This window comes from Jaculus jaculus, chromosome 9, assembly GCF_020740685.1.
Source record: "Jaculus jaculus isolate mJacJac1 chromosome 9, mJacJac1.mat.Y.cur, whole genome shotgun sequence".
Classification (NCBI taxonomy): Eukaryota; Metazoa; Chordata; class Mammalia; order Rodentia; family Dipodidae; genus Jaculus; species Jaculus jaculus.
Genome location: NC_059110.1, coordinates 119,244,461 through 119,261,402, shown reverse-complemented (window position 1 = coordinate 119,261,402; position 16,942 = coordinate 119,244,461). Strand labels below are relative to the sequence as shown.

General features: G+C 54.1%; 1 protein-coding gene across 6 annotated transcripts in view; it reads right to left on the bottom strand.

Moving 5' to 3' along the window:
* The window catches only part of Tbc1d16 (TBC1 domain family member 16), a 137,059-nt gene that overhangs the window by 96,223 nt on the left and 23,894 nt on the right, over positions 1–16,942 (bottom strand). For all 6 annotated transcript variants that reach the window (XM_045157964.1, XM_045157960.1, XM_045157961.1 and 3 more), the window contains 2 exons: positions 16,501–16,735; positions 13,645–14,242 (listed from right to left, as the gene is read on the bottom strand). In XM_045157964.1, the coding sequence (XP_045013899.1) occupies positions 13,645–14,242; positions 16,501–16,678 (776 nt within the window). In that variant the 5' untranslated portion in view covers positions 16,679–16,735. The remainder of the gene's footprint in view (positions 1–13,644; positions 14,243–16,500; positions 16,736–16,942) is intronic.

Sequence of the window (16,942 nt, the reverse complement as noted above, 5' to 3'; positions counted from 1 at the left end):
AAGGCCTGGAAACAGTGTCTTTGTGGGTGCACTCAAGTTGAGACAAGGACGTGCTGGAGTGAGGGACCCTGTTGCAGTCAGGTTCACATTGCTGGTAGAAATCACCCAACCAAGAGCAGCTTGTGGGAAAAAAAAAAAAAAGAGGTTTACTTTGGCTTACAAGCTTGAGGGAGAAGCTCCATGATGGCAGGGAAAACGATGGCATGAGCAGAGGGTGGACATCAGGCCCCCTCCCCGGCCAACATCAGGTAGACAACAGCAACAGGAGAGTGTGCCAAACACTGGCAAGGGGACACTGGCTATAACACCCATAAGCCCGCCCCCAACAATACACCTCCTTCCAGGAGGCATTAATTCCCAAATCTCCATCAGCTGGGAACCTAGCGTTCCAAACACCTAAGTTTATGGGGGACACCTGAAGCAGACCACCACAGACCATAATAAAGGGACTGATGTCCTTCTCAGGAAGGGACACATGTAAAGAGGAGGCGTGTGAAGACAGCAGCTGGAAGAGGAGGCAGGCAGGCCTGGCGCTGGCCGACGCCACGACCTTGGCCTTCACCTGTAGGCTGTGAGAGGGCATATCCCTTGGCCCCCGTTTTTCTCTTTGCAAGTGTGTGGGGGATGTGTGTGCCATGCCTGTGGAGACTGGGTAGCTTACTTGATCATGATCCACCCTAATGTTTTAAAAAGTTATTGGCACGTGTGTGTGTGATGACGTCTATATGTGGGTGTGTATGGGTGCACGCACACATACCGTGGCGGTCAAAGGGCAACCTTGGGGGTTTGCAGAGATGGCTCAGTGGTTAAAGGCACTTGCTTACAAAGCCTGACAACTCATGTTCAATTCCCCAGTACCCATGTGAAGCCAGAAGCACAAGGTGGCACATGCATCTGGAGTTCGTTTGCAGTGGCAAGAGGCACTGGCATGCCCATTCCCTCCCTCTCTCTCTTTCTCTCTCTCCCTCCTTCCTTGCAAATAAACAAACAAATATATAACAAAGGACAACCTTAGGGTTTTGGTCTTCTGTTTCCACCTTGTTTGAGACAGGGTCTTGGGGTTTTCTGTTTGCTTATTTTGTTTTGGAGTGAGTTTGTGTGTGCGTGTGCCTGGGCTTGTGAGTTCCAAGATCCTTTTGACTCTACTTCCTACCCCACAGGCACGTTGGGATCACGAACGCTTGTGCCACTTTCATGCTCAACTTTACCTGGTTCATTGGCTTCCAGAACAAGTGCCTTTAACCATTGAGCCATCTTTGCAGCCTCCATCTTATTTTTATTTTTTTTTTTTTTGAGGTAGAGTCTCACTCTAGCCCAGGCTCACCTGGAATTTACTATATAGTCTCAAGGTGGCCTCAAACTCACAGCAGTCCTCCTATCTCTGACTCCTGAGTGCTGGGATTAAAGATGTGCACCACAACGCCCGTCTCCATCTTACTTTTTAAAAAATATTTTATTTTTAAGCCGGGCATGGTGGCGCATGCCTTTAATCCCAGCACCCGGGAGGCAGAGGCAGGAGTTCGAGGCCACCCTGAGACTCCATAGTGAATTCCAGGTCAGTCTGGGCCAGAGTGAGACCCTACCTCAAAACACAAAATATATATATATATATATATTATGATCTATTTATTTATTTGACAGAGAAAGACGGCGAGAGAATGGGCATGCCAGGGCCTCTAGCCACTGCAGACAAACTCCAGATGCATGCTCCCTCTTGTATATCTGGCCCTGGGGAATTGAACCTGGGTCCTTTGGATTTGCAAGCAAATGCCTTAACCTCTAAGCCATCCCTCCAGCCCTCCATCTAAACTTTTTGAGAGGAGGTCTTTCATTGAACCTGAAGCTCACTGATTCAGCTAGACTAGCTAGCCAGTCAGCCTAGAGACAACTTGTCTCCACCATCCCCATGCTAGGGTATAGGCACATGCCCCCACGTCCAGCATTTTGTAGGGTGCTGTGGATCTGAACTCAGGTTCTCATGCTTATATGATAACACTTTCCCCACTAAGCACCATTTCTCCTGTTTGTTTGTTTGTTTCAAGGTAAGGTCTCTCTCTAGCCCACGCTGGCCAGAAACTCACTCTGTAGTCCCAGGCTATCCTTGAACTCACGACAATCCTCCTATCTCTGCCTCCTGAGTGCTGGGATTAAAGGAGAGCACCACCACGCCTGACGATATTTCTCTCTCTCTTTTATAGTGACCACTTTGTGTCCCTTTGTCTCGGCAGCCCCGGGACACCCATACAGAACACTGAGAACAGAGCTGGTACGCTGTTGGGTGTACAAAGGTGCCACCTGTAAGTCTCCTCACCATGGCAACAGTGAGCATCTGCCCACTCTGTGCCAGACCCTCGGTGCCACTGATGCATCACCTGACTGCCTTCTCGCCAGGGCCCCGTTTCACTGGTGGGGAGACTGAGACTTGGAGGTGAAAACCTGGCCAGGGTCACACCCTGGGGGTGTCAGGTGGAGCTCAGCTCACAGCCGGGTATCTGGCAACAAGCTCAGCAGGCTGCAGGCCCTATTGGACTCTCGGGACCTCATCTGGCCCAGCCCACAGCTCCGCCCTTGCTGACATTGTGTGTGAGCCAAAAACATGGTACATCAAAGCGCCGGGCACTGCAGAGCCCCGATCCAGACTCGTTGGCAGCATCTCGGAGCTCCTGCAGAGGGTGGCAGCCAATGCCTGCTAATAAGCCAGGAGCTGAGGGGCAGCCAGTGAGGAGGGTCCTGCCTGCCGTCTGGACTGGCAGTGAGATGCCCGGACTGTTTCTAGTTCCCCCCCCCCCGGGGGGGGTGACAGGCCAGTCCATGGCACTCGACCTACCGCCACCCTTCCGGGGACAGCTTCCATAGCACTCCTGATGGGCTACCCTCCAGGCGGGTAGAGCAGCTGGTGACCCCCTCGACTGAAGCTGGGCGGGGGGAAGGGAGGGCCGTGGCACGGAGCCTGCCAAGTGCTGAGGAAACATAAGGCAAGAGGAGTCTTAAGGCTGCGAGGAACAGATTGTAGGGCGTCGAGCGACGGGATGTTTGAAAGAAATGAATCTCAGCTCCCGCCGCAGACTGCAAACAAAGGCAAACAACAGCCTTCGGAAGCGGCCGCCGCCTGCGCCCGGCCAGGCGCTGCTGGGGCCAGGAAGGAGCCGCTCTGGAGGGGAGCCAGTGGGGCGGGAGCTCAAGGGTATGGGCCTACTGGCTCCACCCTGGGGTCTCCATGACTTGACCCCCTGCCCCCAGGAGGTGAGGGCAGCAGCACCCATGGGCCAGCCCCCAACATCCGTGCTCTTCATCCCAGAGCTCCCTGCAGCTGAGAGATCTCCTGCACACCCACGTCCTCCAGGGCCCGCCACACACACTGAGCATCTCTCCTCCTTACAAGCTCCCCGTCTCCCACCTCTGGTCCTCCCCAGCTGTCCTCTCCTCCCTGGACATCCTTCCCCTCCTTATCTTCTCAGGATGCCGTCCGTCATAGACCAAGCCACTTCCCTGACTGGGAACAGAGGGACAGGGAGCCACAGACACATACCATGTCCTTCCTCTCTCCCTCGCCCACCTTGGAGAGGCTGTTTACTGAGCCTGGGACACGCCTGCCCGCAAGTGACATCTACACAGGAAAGCATGAGCAGGCCACTCAGGCCACCACCAGCGGCGTGTCACCCCCCTGCCACCTGGAGCAGAGCTGGAGCAATGTCTGCAGCAGCACCCAGGAACCCACCCTCCAGTCATGGTCCCACCAAGCTCACCAGTTCCAGAACCTTCTCAGGTACTGAGACTTCTCCCACTTCTGTCTCCTCCCCTGCACACGTGGGAAGATCAGAGGCTGTCACACCAACCATGCATGATAACACCATTAATAATTCAGCCGCGGTGGGGATACTGTTGTCATGAGCTCATTTCTCCCAAAGGCAAAGGCATTTTAGACATCGTTTATTCCACCTCGTGCACCCTGCGGAATGAGCCTGGGCCCCTGCTGGGTGTCCCCAGTCAGTTGCGACACCTGTGGTTGTGGTCACTGCATCAGCTGTTCCAGGCTCTGCCCATGGCTTCAGAGAAACCTGTCCCTGCACCACCAGGTAAAGGACTCCCTGCTCACTGGATCCTTTCTCCCCACTTTAAAAAATGTATTTATTAATTTATTTATAAGGAAAGAGAGAGAGTAGGCACACCAAGGCTTCTTGCCACTGCAAACAAACTCCAGATGAATGTGCCACTTGGTGTATCTGGCTTGATATGGGTTCTGGGCAATTGAGAACCCAGTCCATCAGGCTTTGCAAGCAAGTGCCTTTAACTGATGAGCCATTTCTCCAGCCCTCTTAACATATGTGTGTGTATATATATATACATATATATATACATACATATATATATACATATGTATATCAAATATATGTATATATATATATATCAAATATATATATTTGATAGAGGAAAAGAGAGAGAATATGGGCACACCAGGGCCTCCAGCCACTGCAAACAAACTCCAGATGCATGTGCCCTCTGGTGCATTTGGCTTATGTGGGTCCTGGAGAATCAAACCGTGATCCTCTGGCTTTGCAGGCAAACACCTTAACCGCTAAGCCATATCTCCAGCCCCTCTTTTTTGTTTCAACAAAGAATTTTGCAAGCCTATCCTGTGCTGGAGGCTAAGTCCACCTTCCCCCCAGATTCACCCCTGTTCTCACAGGACTGTCCTGTCTAGACACATGTCTAGCCACATGCTTGGCTATTAGAACTTAAATTCCCTAGATTAGCAAAATGAAAATTTCCGTTGCAGACAGCTGAGTTGCACGAGGCCAGGGAGAGCACCACCAAAAAGCAGCGACGGGGAGATGCGCGAGGGAGGCTCTTTCAAGACCCTACGAACAAGCCAGGACTTGGGAGGTGGATGGGGAAGGCTCACGAGTCCCAGGTCACCACGCCTACATAGCTATGGGCTGAGCTGCATGAGGTGAGAAATCAGTAAGCAACAGAAATGACACTGCAGATGAGTCGTCTACACAGAAAGCAGTTGCCACAGCCTCTAGCAGAAGGTCCTGCCCACACCAGCTCATGAAGAGTCTCTTCCATGGGGCTTCAGCAGGAGGGAGACCAGGACCAGCTAGAAGGATGAGGCTGGCAACCAGGAAGACTTCTGGGATAGAAACGCCCAGGGTACACAGGCATGGAAGACGGGAGGTCGGAGCCGTGGGTAGCCTTCTGCCAGAGCCCGCCCAGCCCACCCAGCCTCGTTGCCGGCTCACCTGAACCAGTCTGAGCTGGTAGAAGCATTGCAACCTGGAGGCCCTACAGGGGTCCTAGGGATTGAAGCCTCCCAGTCTGTCCCTGAGAGCCCATCCCAGGAATGGCAAGAGGGGGTGAGGAGACAGTGCTATGGGTAAAGCACTTGCTTTTTACCCAGTGAAAACCTGAGTTCGGATCCCCAACACCGACATAAAAGCCAGGCGTGGTGGTGCTGCCTGAAAACCCATCTCTGGGATTCCTGGGGCTCAGTGATTAGCTAGTCTATACAAATCAGCGCAAGACCCTGTCTCAAAACATAAGGTAAGCTGGGCGTGGTGGCGCACGCTTTTAATCCCAGCACTCAGGAGGCCGAGGTAGGAGGATCATTATGAGTTCGAGGTCAGCCTGAGACTACAGAGTGAATTCCAAGTCAGCCTGGGCTAGAGTGAGACCCCACCTCAAAAAACAACACAATAAATAAATAAGGTAGAGGGCTGGAGAGATGGCTTAGTGGTTAAGCGCTTGCCTGTGAAGCTTAAGGATCCTAGTTCGAGGCTCGGTTCCCCAGGACCCACGTTGCCAGATGCACAAGAGGGCGCACGTGTCTGGAATTTGTCAGCAGTGGCTGGAGGCCCTGACGCGCCCATTCTCTCTCTCTCTCCTCTTTGCCTCTTTCTCTCTCTGTTGCTCTCAAATAAATAAATAAAAATGAACAAAAAAATTTTTTTAATACCTTTTAAATAAGGTAGAGAGAAACTGACAGAGACACCAAATGTCCATGTCTGGCCTCCACATCATGTACCCAATTGTGCCCACACGTGTATACATGTGTGCCCCCCCCCCACAACAGCAAGCAGACCACCCGGACAGAACTCAGTCTACGGTGCCCCCAGGGAGAAAGTGTGTATGACCTAGCTGGGGACTGACGGAGGCTGTGGCTGGATGGCCTGGGGGCTTCGTCGTTAGCACACAAGGAAGCAGCAAGCCAGGCTGAGGCAGCCCTGAGAGTGCCGGGCACCCTACACTTGAAAACCGCTTGTCATCCTAAAACTAAGTCAATCACAACATAGGTGTACAAACTGAGAAAACCCATCTCATAACCACATCCTGTCACACTGGCACACCTTTGTGTGTGTGCACGCTCATTTATGTGAGGGTGAAGGCATGTGTGCCAGGGTGCACGAGTGGAAGTCAAAGGACGATTGAGGACGTCAGTCTTCGCCTTCCACCTTGTTCGAGGCAGAGGGCAGCCGGCTTCCAAGCATTCCTTCCTCGGATCTCCCTTCTCACTGCGGGCGGGCGCGCGCACCGGGCTGCAGGGGCTCCGCAAATGCTGCAGCCTTACTGGGGCACCAGGTCTGAACTCCGGTGCTCAAAGCCACCTCCCGAGCCCAACACTGGCTGTTTCCTGACCATGCTTTCTAACTCAGTGGAGACTGTCTGCAGGGGCCATTTAGATTTATATTAATCAATGAGCAGGTGAAGTGTTCCGCGGCACTCACGGTGCGTTGGGGGTTCGGGTCCCCTCCATGCTAACGGCTAGGGCATCAGGCAGCACAGATGCGGACCACTCCCACCCTGGCAGTCCTGGTGGCAGCTCCTCCTTGAGCCTCCCTCCGGCCTGGCCCCTTTTCTGTAGATCTGCTGTACTGAGCAGAGTCACCCTTGCCACCGGCTGTTTTCGAGGTACTGTAATTCCCATGAGACAGCACAAGGCTTCCCAATGCGACAGATCATTGTGCCTGGTGCCACGCTCCAAGCTGGGGGGAGCGGGGTGTCATGGACCCTTGAGAAGTCCGGTGCACCTCTCCTCACAGAAGTGTGCACCCAGGAGCACCCAAATAGGTGGGGTGCGTTGACACTCCTTGAGCCAGCAGCTGCGGCCTAGCTCCCCTCTCCCTCCCCCGCTATAAAGAATGCTGCAGTAAACATCTCCACGCAGCCTCCCTGCTCTGAAATTTTGAGTTCTGCTTCTTGTTTGCATGTGTATGTGTAATATGCATGTTTGTGTGTGCACGCTCACACAGTTGTGAGCATGCACACACACATGGGTGCGTGTGAATGTGGAGGCCAGGGGTCAATGTCCAGTGTCTTCCTCAACCACTCCCCATCTCATCCTTTGAGATACAGTCTCTCACGGAATCAGGAGCTCACTGACCAGGCTAGATAGCTACCCAGCGAACACAGCGAGCCTCCTGTCTCTGCCCTCCAAGTGTGCGGCCACACTCAGCATTTATGTGGGTTCAGGGGATCGAAGCTCAGGTCTTCATGCTAATGCCTCAGGCATCTTACCCACCGAGCCATCTCCCTGGTCCCTGGACATTCTTTTGGTCATGGATTTCGAGGCTAAAACTCTGCAGTGGCCTGGGAAGTCATGAGAGAGGCCTCAGAGCTTGGCGTGTGGCCTGACCTTCTGAGGACCGGTCACCCACAGGCAGCACACGAACGTGGGAAGCCCAGGGGACGCTGCCATGCTTTAAACCACGCAGTGTTTCCGGGAACTTTCTGCCAAGAATTAATGGTGAAGGGGAGCACTGCCATCCCAAGCGGATGGCCCATCAGCAGGCACATGTCATTCCCCAGTACTGCCACTAGAGGGTGCACACGAGCCAGCCTACATGCTCTGCCCTCCCTGGGGCTCAATTACCTGGAAAGTAGGAACCTTGATCTTAGAGCAGCCAGGGGTGCGTGCATACAAGTCCTCAGAACTATGCCCAGTTTCCAGTGCTGTGTATCTCAGCCCAGCACCCTCCCTGCCCAGTATACAAGGACCCCCACCACCTTTGGCCCCTTCACAGCTGTGCTTCTCAACACTGCTGCCTTTGCAGACTCTTGGTGAGTTAAAAGTGCGGCGGTACACCAGACCCCGGTGCATCTCAGCCTGAGGCCAGAGGACTGAAAGTTCAAGGGCAACCTGGACAACTTAGTGGAGACTTGACTCAAAATAAAAAGTAAAACGAGCCAGGTATGGTGCCTCGCTCCTTTAATCCCAGCATGCGGGAGGCAGAGGTAGATGGATCACTGTGAGTTCAAAGCCACCCTGAAGCTACATAGTGAATTCCAGAATTCCAGGTGAGCTTGGGCTAGAATGAGACCCTACCTTAAAAAAAAAAAAAAAAAGTAAAAGGAGGAAGGCCGTCCAGTGACTGAAAGCACTGGCTCTGCCAGCCAGCATTCTGACCCTCGGCACGCCCCAGCAACGAGAGGAGGAGCCCGCAGAATCCTGAAGCGGGAGGGCCAGCTAGCCTGACATTTGCAGCAACAAGACAAGGCAGACTCGGTCTCTAACAAGGAGGAAGATGAAGACTGACCCACGCATACACACCCATACCTACACACAATGTAAAAAGAAGGGTTGGGGCCAGGCATGTTGACTCACGTCTTTTAATGCCAATTCTCAGGAGGTTGAGGTGGGAGGATCATCATGAGTTTGAAGCCAGCCTGGCCTACAAAGTGAGTTCCAGATCAGCCTGGGCTAAAGTGAGATCTTGCCTCAAAAAGAGAAAGAGAGAGAGAGAGAGAGAGATGTGGGGATGTAGCTCAGGAGTACAGCACTTGCCTAGCATGTGACAGGCCCTGGGTTTAATCCCCAATACTTCAGTGAAAGAAAGAAAGGGAAAGGAAAAGAAAAGAGAAGAAAAAGATGATTCTGGGACCCCTCCCATAGAGATGTTGAATTATGTGATTTGGGGTGGCCAGGGCAGCAGGGGGAGCCCCAGGAGCAGCCTGAACAGCCAACTGCCACAGCTCAGGGGCAGGGAAATGAACAAGGAGCAGCTTTGCTTTCAAAGGAAAAAGACGGTGCTGGAAACAAGAAACAAAAACAAAGGGTTTCGGGGAATGCATATTTCAGGGTCCACCCCTTTGGAGTCTACTATTTATCAACAAAAGGCATGGCTTTAATCCTAGAACAGAGATAGGAGGATCACTGTGAGTTCGAGGTCAGCCTGAGACTATGTCCTGAATGCCTCGAGAAAAATAACAAAAACACTCTGGCTGGGAGATGCAGTGGTTACAAGTCCTTGCTTGCAAAGCCTGCTGATCAGGGTTCAATTCCTCAGCACCCACACAAAAAAAGTGGCCTAAGTATATGTATTCATTTGCAGCGTTAAGAGACCCTGATGTGCACGCGCACACATGCACACACACACACACACACACACACAAACACTCACACACACAAGTTTTTAAAGAGGCAGACAGATTTATTAGAGAGAGAGAGAGAGAGAATGGGCGCTCCAGGGCCTCCAGCCACTACAAACAAACTCCAGACACATGCGCCCCCTTGTGCATCTGGCTTACAAACATGGGTACTGGGGAATTGAACTTGGGTCCCTAGGCTTCATGGGCAAGTGCCTTAACTGCTAAACCATCTCTCCAGCCCCAATTAATTTTTTAAAAAGAATTAAAAAACAAAAGCTCCCTGCAGCTTGTCACCTACAGCCGGCTGGGCAGGACCACTGTGCCTCCATGTATCCTTGTCACTTTGGACTTGTGGACAGGTTTGTTCTGCCTTGTTCCTGGCTGGAGGCACAGGCTCTCAGGAGCAAGGCCGGGGCCCTGGTCACCTCTGTCTGTTCCCAGCACAGGTGGTCTTGACTGTATATTGTAGTTTGGGTGAGGCTCAAGTGTGTCCCCAGAACTCACGTACTGAGGACCTGGATTCTGACCATGTCTGTGTTGTGGGTGGATAGGTGGCTCGGTGGTTAAGGCCACTTGCTCGCAAAGCCCACTGTCCAGAGTTTGATTCCCCAGTATGCACATAAAGCCAGGTGCACGAAGCGGTGAGTGTGTTTGGAGTTTGTATGCATTGGCAAGTCGCCCTGGTGTGCTCATACTCCCTCTCCATGTCCCTTTCCACTTGCAAATAAATGAATATTTTTAAAATGTGCAATCTAAAGCACTTACCACTGAAGCCAGAGTTCTCAAGTTCAATTTCAACCCCATGTAAAAAAAAAAAAACAGCTGGCAGCTGTGGCATGCTTCTATAACCCCAGCATGCTGATGGAGAGAGTCCAGAAGCAGAGACAGACTCTCCCAGAAAAGAAACAACAGGGACCAGGAAACAACAGCAGAGTGAGATCCAGAGCCAAACGCGCCACCTGAAGGAGGTGGGAAGGACTAGCAGGACAGCTCTCCTCTGATCCAGGCGTGGTGGCGCACGCCTTTGATCCCAACAGAGGCAGAGAGAGGTAGGAGGACCGCTGTGAGTTTGAGGCCAGCCTGAGACTATAGAGAGAATTTCAGGTCAGCCTGGGCTACAGTGAGACCCTACCTCCAAAGAAAAAGGAAACCAAAAACCAAAGGGGCTGGAGAGATGGCTCAGCATTAAAGGTGCTTGCTTACCACACCTGATGGCCTTGGTTTGATGTCTCAGTACCCACATAAAGCCAGATGCACAGTTTGGGGCTTATTTACAGTGGTAGAAGGTATTGATGCATCCATTCTCTCTCTCTCTCTCTAATAAATAAGAAATATTAATGGCTGGAGAGATGGCTTAACAGTTAAGCGCTTGCCTGTGAAGCCTAAGGACCCTAGTTCGAAGCTCTCTTCCCCAGGACCCACGTTAGCCAGATGCACAAGGGGGCGCATGCGTCTGGAGTTCATTTGCAGTGGCTGGAGGCCCTGGCACACCCAATCTCTCTCTCTCTCTCCTGTTACTCTCAAATAAAAATAAACAAAAAAAAATTTTTTTTTAAATATTAAAAGGCTGGGCATGGTGGTGCACGCCTTTAATACCAGCACTTTGGAGGCAGAGGTAGGAGGATCAAGGCCATCCTGAGACTACACAGTGAATTACAGGTCAGCCTGGGCTAGAGCGAAACCCTACCTTGAAAAAGAAAACAAGGAACAAAAATAAAAGAAACACAAAAAAGAAAGTTGTTCTCTGACCTTAATACATGCTCCATGGCACGTGTGCATGCACACACACACACATACACATATGCACATAAAATGAATAAGTAAATAAACAAATTAATGTGAAGCCTAGCACATGATCACTGGGTCACGGGGGGGGGGGGGTCATTAGGTCACATGACCTCAGAAGGCATTAACATAGTTTTCAAAGGACCCTGGTTGGTTCTCTCAAGGGGCTTGCCTCCCTATGCTCTGGCCTCTTGTCTCCTATGATGCCAACTACATTGGCCTCTTTTCTTTATAGACCCTGCGTCTCATGAATCGTGTCACAGCACCAGAGACTGGGCTGACGTCAGGTGTTTCCTGAACTTTTAGCCCACTGCACCAATACAGGCGCTGTCGGGTCCACGGGAGAGACGCAAATGAGGAGAAACACCGAGTCAGCAGTCACAAGGCCAGGCTGCATCGCCTGTGCTCTGTGAGGGCCCCGGGGGAGGGGGTGACCCCTTCCCAGTGCCAGCCTTCTGACAGACGCAGAAGCAGCGGGGAGATGCACCTTCATTGGCTTGGGGGGACGGAGTCAGCACTTCCGAAAGTCAGGTGCAAAGCAGCCCACCCCCGAACTGCATCGCAGGGCTGGTGGTCAGGAATGTGGACGCAGAGGCGGTCCAGGAGCTCGTGGCCAGAGACTAGGACACAGAGGCCCGAGTCTGAGAAAGCGGGTCCAGTGCAGGCATGCAGGAGGGACCCCAGGACCACCCTGCCCTCAGCTGTGACCCAGACTCCTCCAGCTGTACCACCCATCTACACGGGACCAAACCAGCCTCGCGTGCACACTGGTTGGGAAGCGTGGGAGAGCCCTGGACAGAGCGTTGTGCCGGCGCTCCCTAGGGACCCAGAGCAGCCAGGGTGGCAGCAAGGAGGGCAGGGGAGAGGAGCCAGGAGGGCATGCTCACGGTGGCCCCGTGAAGTACAGACTGCAGTCCACACCGTAGAAAGAGATGTCAGGGCTCAGGGAAGATAAGCCCTAGGTTCACACGAAGGAGGGGCTCTCAACCACGATGCCATTCCCCAATGCCTGGGTCCTGACTCCTGCCAGGATGAATCAGACAGAAGAAATGCCAGGATCTGCCTATCCCCAGCCTGAGACTGTAGGCCAGGCCTGCCATCTTTCTGGGCAGAGTGGATAAAACCAAGCAGGGACACTTCTATCTCAGCCTGGTCCTGGGAAGCGGGGCACCAGCAGGCACCACTGTACTACCAACGTGGCACCATCAGGGGGCGCACCTCCCGAACCCTGCTTTGGCACCTGGTCAGGGCTGCAGATCTGGGCTGGGTGAGCCTCAGCCTGGGCCTGGAGGGCTCCTTATGGCTGACTGCTTCCTTTTATCTGTGCTCAAACACTGGAGACAAATGTGACCGCTGTCAGTTCACCCTTGGGCTTTGGTGGCCCACATCTTACTGAGGAGGTAAAAAGTCAGGACGGACTCCATCTCAAATTCCTTCTTGCTGGAGGCAGAAAGGCTTCCATATGGCTCCGTCCTGCCCTCTGCTGCCTGGCTTAAGGCAGTACCTGGGCGTTGGCCGTGTGTGCTCCAGCCCTGGGAAGTCACCGACCTCCTCGGAATCTCTCTTCCCGTTACCCGGGACCAAGCTCGCAGCACGAAGTAAGTAAGCCACAGTTCGCTGAGTCCAGAGCCCCGCAGGGCTCCAGCCTTCGACATCCATCACAAGCCATGCTCACCCACGCGCTCGATAATTAATTACACGCTGCCTGGCTACAGCCAGCTCTTACCACCATCTGTTATTGTAACGTGTGCCACCTCTGAAAAGCCAGGGGCCCTGAAGACACCTGGCCTGGCGGTGGACACACAGACGGTCCTGCCTGATCAGAGATGTCTTCACAGGCTCTACAGCCAGGGAAACCGTCACAAAGAAGCAGATCCTATTCTCCCCCATCCCCTCACGGCCACCCACCAACGAGCTCAGACACCCAGCTTCCCGTGGGTGCCTGGTGGCCTCTATCCGGGTGAATACTATGGACATCCCACCTCTAGGGCTGTGTGCCTGCCTCTGGAGCTGGTAGACGGGAGGGCTTCCAGTGGGCTAGACAATGTGCCAGGCGGACTTTCAGGACATAGCACAAAGCCAGGCTGGGGACCGTACAGGGAGTGTGGCTTTAGGCCAGCCCTATATGACTCAGGGTGCCACCACGGTTCACAGACAGGCATTTCCCTAGGGACTGAGGCACACCTAGCACTCTCCTGCTCCTCTGCCATGACAGTACAAAGGCTAAGGGCTCCTGTGGGGGAGGGGGGATTGATCAGGGGCCTTCACACCAGGCAGAAGTCCCAGGTAAGAATACGGATGGGGAGGTCAGAGGAGAGGTGGACAAATATACAGCACGGTAGAGCAGCATGTAGTGGACTCTGAGCCTGGCCTCAAATCTAGGTTTGGGCCTTGGGAAAAGGGTACTCACAACAGCAGCGATACTGATCAGGTGGGCGGGCCGGGTGACCAAGCTACTGCTTCCGACCACTCAGGTGGCGCCTGGGGTCTTACCTGCCCTCACTCTCCAGGAACGCGGAGCCACTGCCCTCTGCCAGGGCCGCACTGATGGGCGAGAGGCAGAAGGGTGAGGAGAAGGCATCTGAGTCCGAGTCGAAGGAGCTGTCCCGGCTCACACCATCAGCTGACAGCTCCAAGGAGCCCTCTTCCTCCCCAGCCTCAGGTTTCGGCTCCCGGCCGTCCTCCGTCCCATCCTGGGCACCGACCGTAGACAAGATTCCAGAGTCGCTGTGGGCAGGCTGTGAGGCGCGGAGGGGCCCATCCTCCCCTGGGCCCTGGGCCACCTTCTCCCTGTCCTCCGCAGAAGGGCCGATGTGCACAGCGTCCTGGGTGCTCTGGGCCACCACCAGGATGTCCCCGTCTTTGGGGGTCAGGGGAGGCCTTGGCTCAGTGGGAGAGGGCTGGTGGGGGACCTCGGAGCTTGGGATGCGCCGACGCCGATGTCGGGGTGCCTTGCGCACGGGGGAGCTCTCCGGGGTGATGTAGCGCAGGGCCTCCTCATCCTGCCTCTGGATGCGGGAGTTTGGAATCCACGCCAGGATGAGCGTGGCCCCCAGCAGCTCGTCCTTCTCCGTGTACAGGCACAGGTACCCTGCAGGGAATCACAGGCAGGCTGTGCAGAGCCTGGCACCCAGCTCCACGCACCGCACTAAGAGTGGGCAGGCACATGGGCCGTCTGATTTCCATTTAATGACCAGAACAGATCCGGGACAGGGGGTGGGGGGGAATGAGGCTTCTGGAATCAGCAGTAGCACTTAGTATTCCTCTCTTGCATTTGTGTGTGTGTGTGTGGTGCGCATGCGTGTGTAGGTGCCTATGCCCTTGTGCACTTACGCATGTTGGAGGGCAGAGGACAGCCCTTGGTGCCAGTTTCAGGAATGCTGCCCAGCTCTCTTTGAGGCAGGGTTCCTCCCTGGTCTGGGGCTCACTGACAGCTCGTCCGGCTGGCCAGCAAGCCAGGGATCCTCTTGTCCCTTGCCTCCCTGGCGCTGGGATTACAGATGCGTGCCACCGTGCCTGGATGGACTAGAGGCTGAGCTCGGGTCCCCATGCTTATAAATCAGGCAGTTTACTGACTGCGCTCACTCCCTGGGCCTTCTGTATTTCTTTACAGAGCAGCCTCTTGGAGGAAGGGACCACTTTTCTAGGGTTGAGCACCGACTGTCACCCTAATTGCCTAATGGCTGGAGGTCAAGGCTCCAAAGGCAGAGCAAGAGGCTAGATGCTCAGCTCTGAGTGAAGGTGTCATCTAATGTAGTTGTTTGGGGACATCCCAATTCCTACGCTAAGGCACCCATCCCCCGGCTTCCGAGTCTCGATGCTGAAAACGCCACGGGCAGGAACCAGTGCCATCAACTAAACAGGGGCTGGGCGAGCTGGCTCTTCTAGCGTGAGTTCCATGGTTCCTACTCTGCCCCTGGTGGTCAGGGCACCGTGGAGCCACTCCAGCAGGAAGCCCAACACTTTCCTTAAGTGCTTCAGTGGCATCATTTAGATTTTCTGCCTGGTTTAATAACCTACTAATGCAGAACGCCATGGAAACATGACATGTGCAGGGAAGTGCTCAGATCTCACTGTTGTTCTTGGCTTTATTTGTTTATATATTTTTTTAATGTACTTATTAAGACAGAGGGAGAGAAAACAGGCACGCCAGGGCCTCTAGCCACTGCAAACAAACTCCACACTTGTGCACCACCATGTGCATCTGGCTGATGTGGGTTCTAGGAAACCGAACGTGGATCCTTGGGCTTCACAGGCAAGCATCTTAACCACCATGCCATCTCTCTCCATCCCTGTTCTTGGACTTTAAATCCATCAGCATCTGATTTGGGGCTTCAGTCTGCCCTCCTACCCCACGTCCCAAGGTTTCAGGGTCAGCTTGTATAGAGAGGACGGGAGGTAAGTTCCCCGTGTGCTATGGCCCGTCTGCCAGGTGCCTGGAGATCATTGAGGCACCCTAGGGAGCAGCAGGAGGAGCCCAAGACTGTGGGTGACACCCCAGTGCAGCCTAGCGGTGTGGTCCAGAGCAGCCCGTCCTCCTGCACCAGAGGCCTTCTCAGGCCTGGCTTCAGGTTATTGAAACACAAACAAAGCATCAGGAAGCTAAGCGACAAAGGACTGTGGCAGGTCACCCAGTCCTGTCTCCATAAGCCGTCTTTTTACTTCACCTTCAGGACAAAATGGCCAAGGGACTATCTCCGCCTGGTCCCAAGGTGGATCGAACACCCCAACATCTTGCTCCTGATGCAAAAGCCTTACTTAGCTCCAGTTAGTTCTTAGGACCCAATGCTCTCGCCTTCTTATGTGCGGGGGGCCCTGGGCCCTTAATGTCCTGATCTAGGACAGAACTCCCCTCTAGAGTACATAAAACACAGTCGCCTTCTTGTGGCTCTGCAACAGATAAGGAAGCCCCAGGAAGAAGGCTCCTTCCCCAAGAACCAAGGGCTTCAGGATGGCCATAGTGACCCACAGTCGGGAAAGGTCAACCTTTGTCTCCAAGAGTCTGACCTTTAATTCTCATGGCTGGGGCCCATGGAAAAGGGAAACAGAAACTGAGTTCCTGGAGATTTCTACCACCAGCCTTGAGGCTGCCTTTGTAGCTGTGAGCTCAGATCTCCCTCCCAAGTGTGACCTCAGACCTCCCTCCCGGGTGTGACTCCAGACCTCCCTCCCAGTGTGACCTCAGACCTCCGTCCCTGGTGTGACCTCAGATCTCCCTCCCTGGTGTGACCTCAGACCTCCTTCCCTGGTGTGACCTCAGACCTCCTTCCCTGGTGTGACCTCAGACCTCCCTCCCAGTGTGACCTCAGACCTCCCTCCCAGGTGTGACTCCAGATCTCCCCATCTCACCTGGGTGATGCTCCCCTGGGCCCTGCAGCCCCTCAGGGGCATGGACACAGACATTGTTCTTGGAGTAAATGACGTCTCCATCCAGGATGGAGGGGGCCCCGCTGCCGCCCCCAGGAGTGAGGGTCAGGAGGTCTGAGGCCTTAGAGGAGGCCCTGCGAAGGAGACGGCCCAGTGACATTGCTGGGCGCGTGTTTCCATCCTCTGCAAGCTTCAGCCCGGACGGGGCCTGTGATACCTGCCAGGGAGGGAGAGAGGAGACCCGGACTTGGTCCCGAGCACAGGAGAGCACTGGTCCCACAGCTGCATCCTGCCCGGTCTGTCAGAGACGTCATGGCTACTGGTGAAGCCCAGGCCAGGGGCTTGTGGTGGGACCTGCGCAGAGCAGGTAGCCTCTCCTCTCTGCTCATGCTCCCTCCTCAGATCCCCCAGGGCAGCCCCCTTG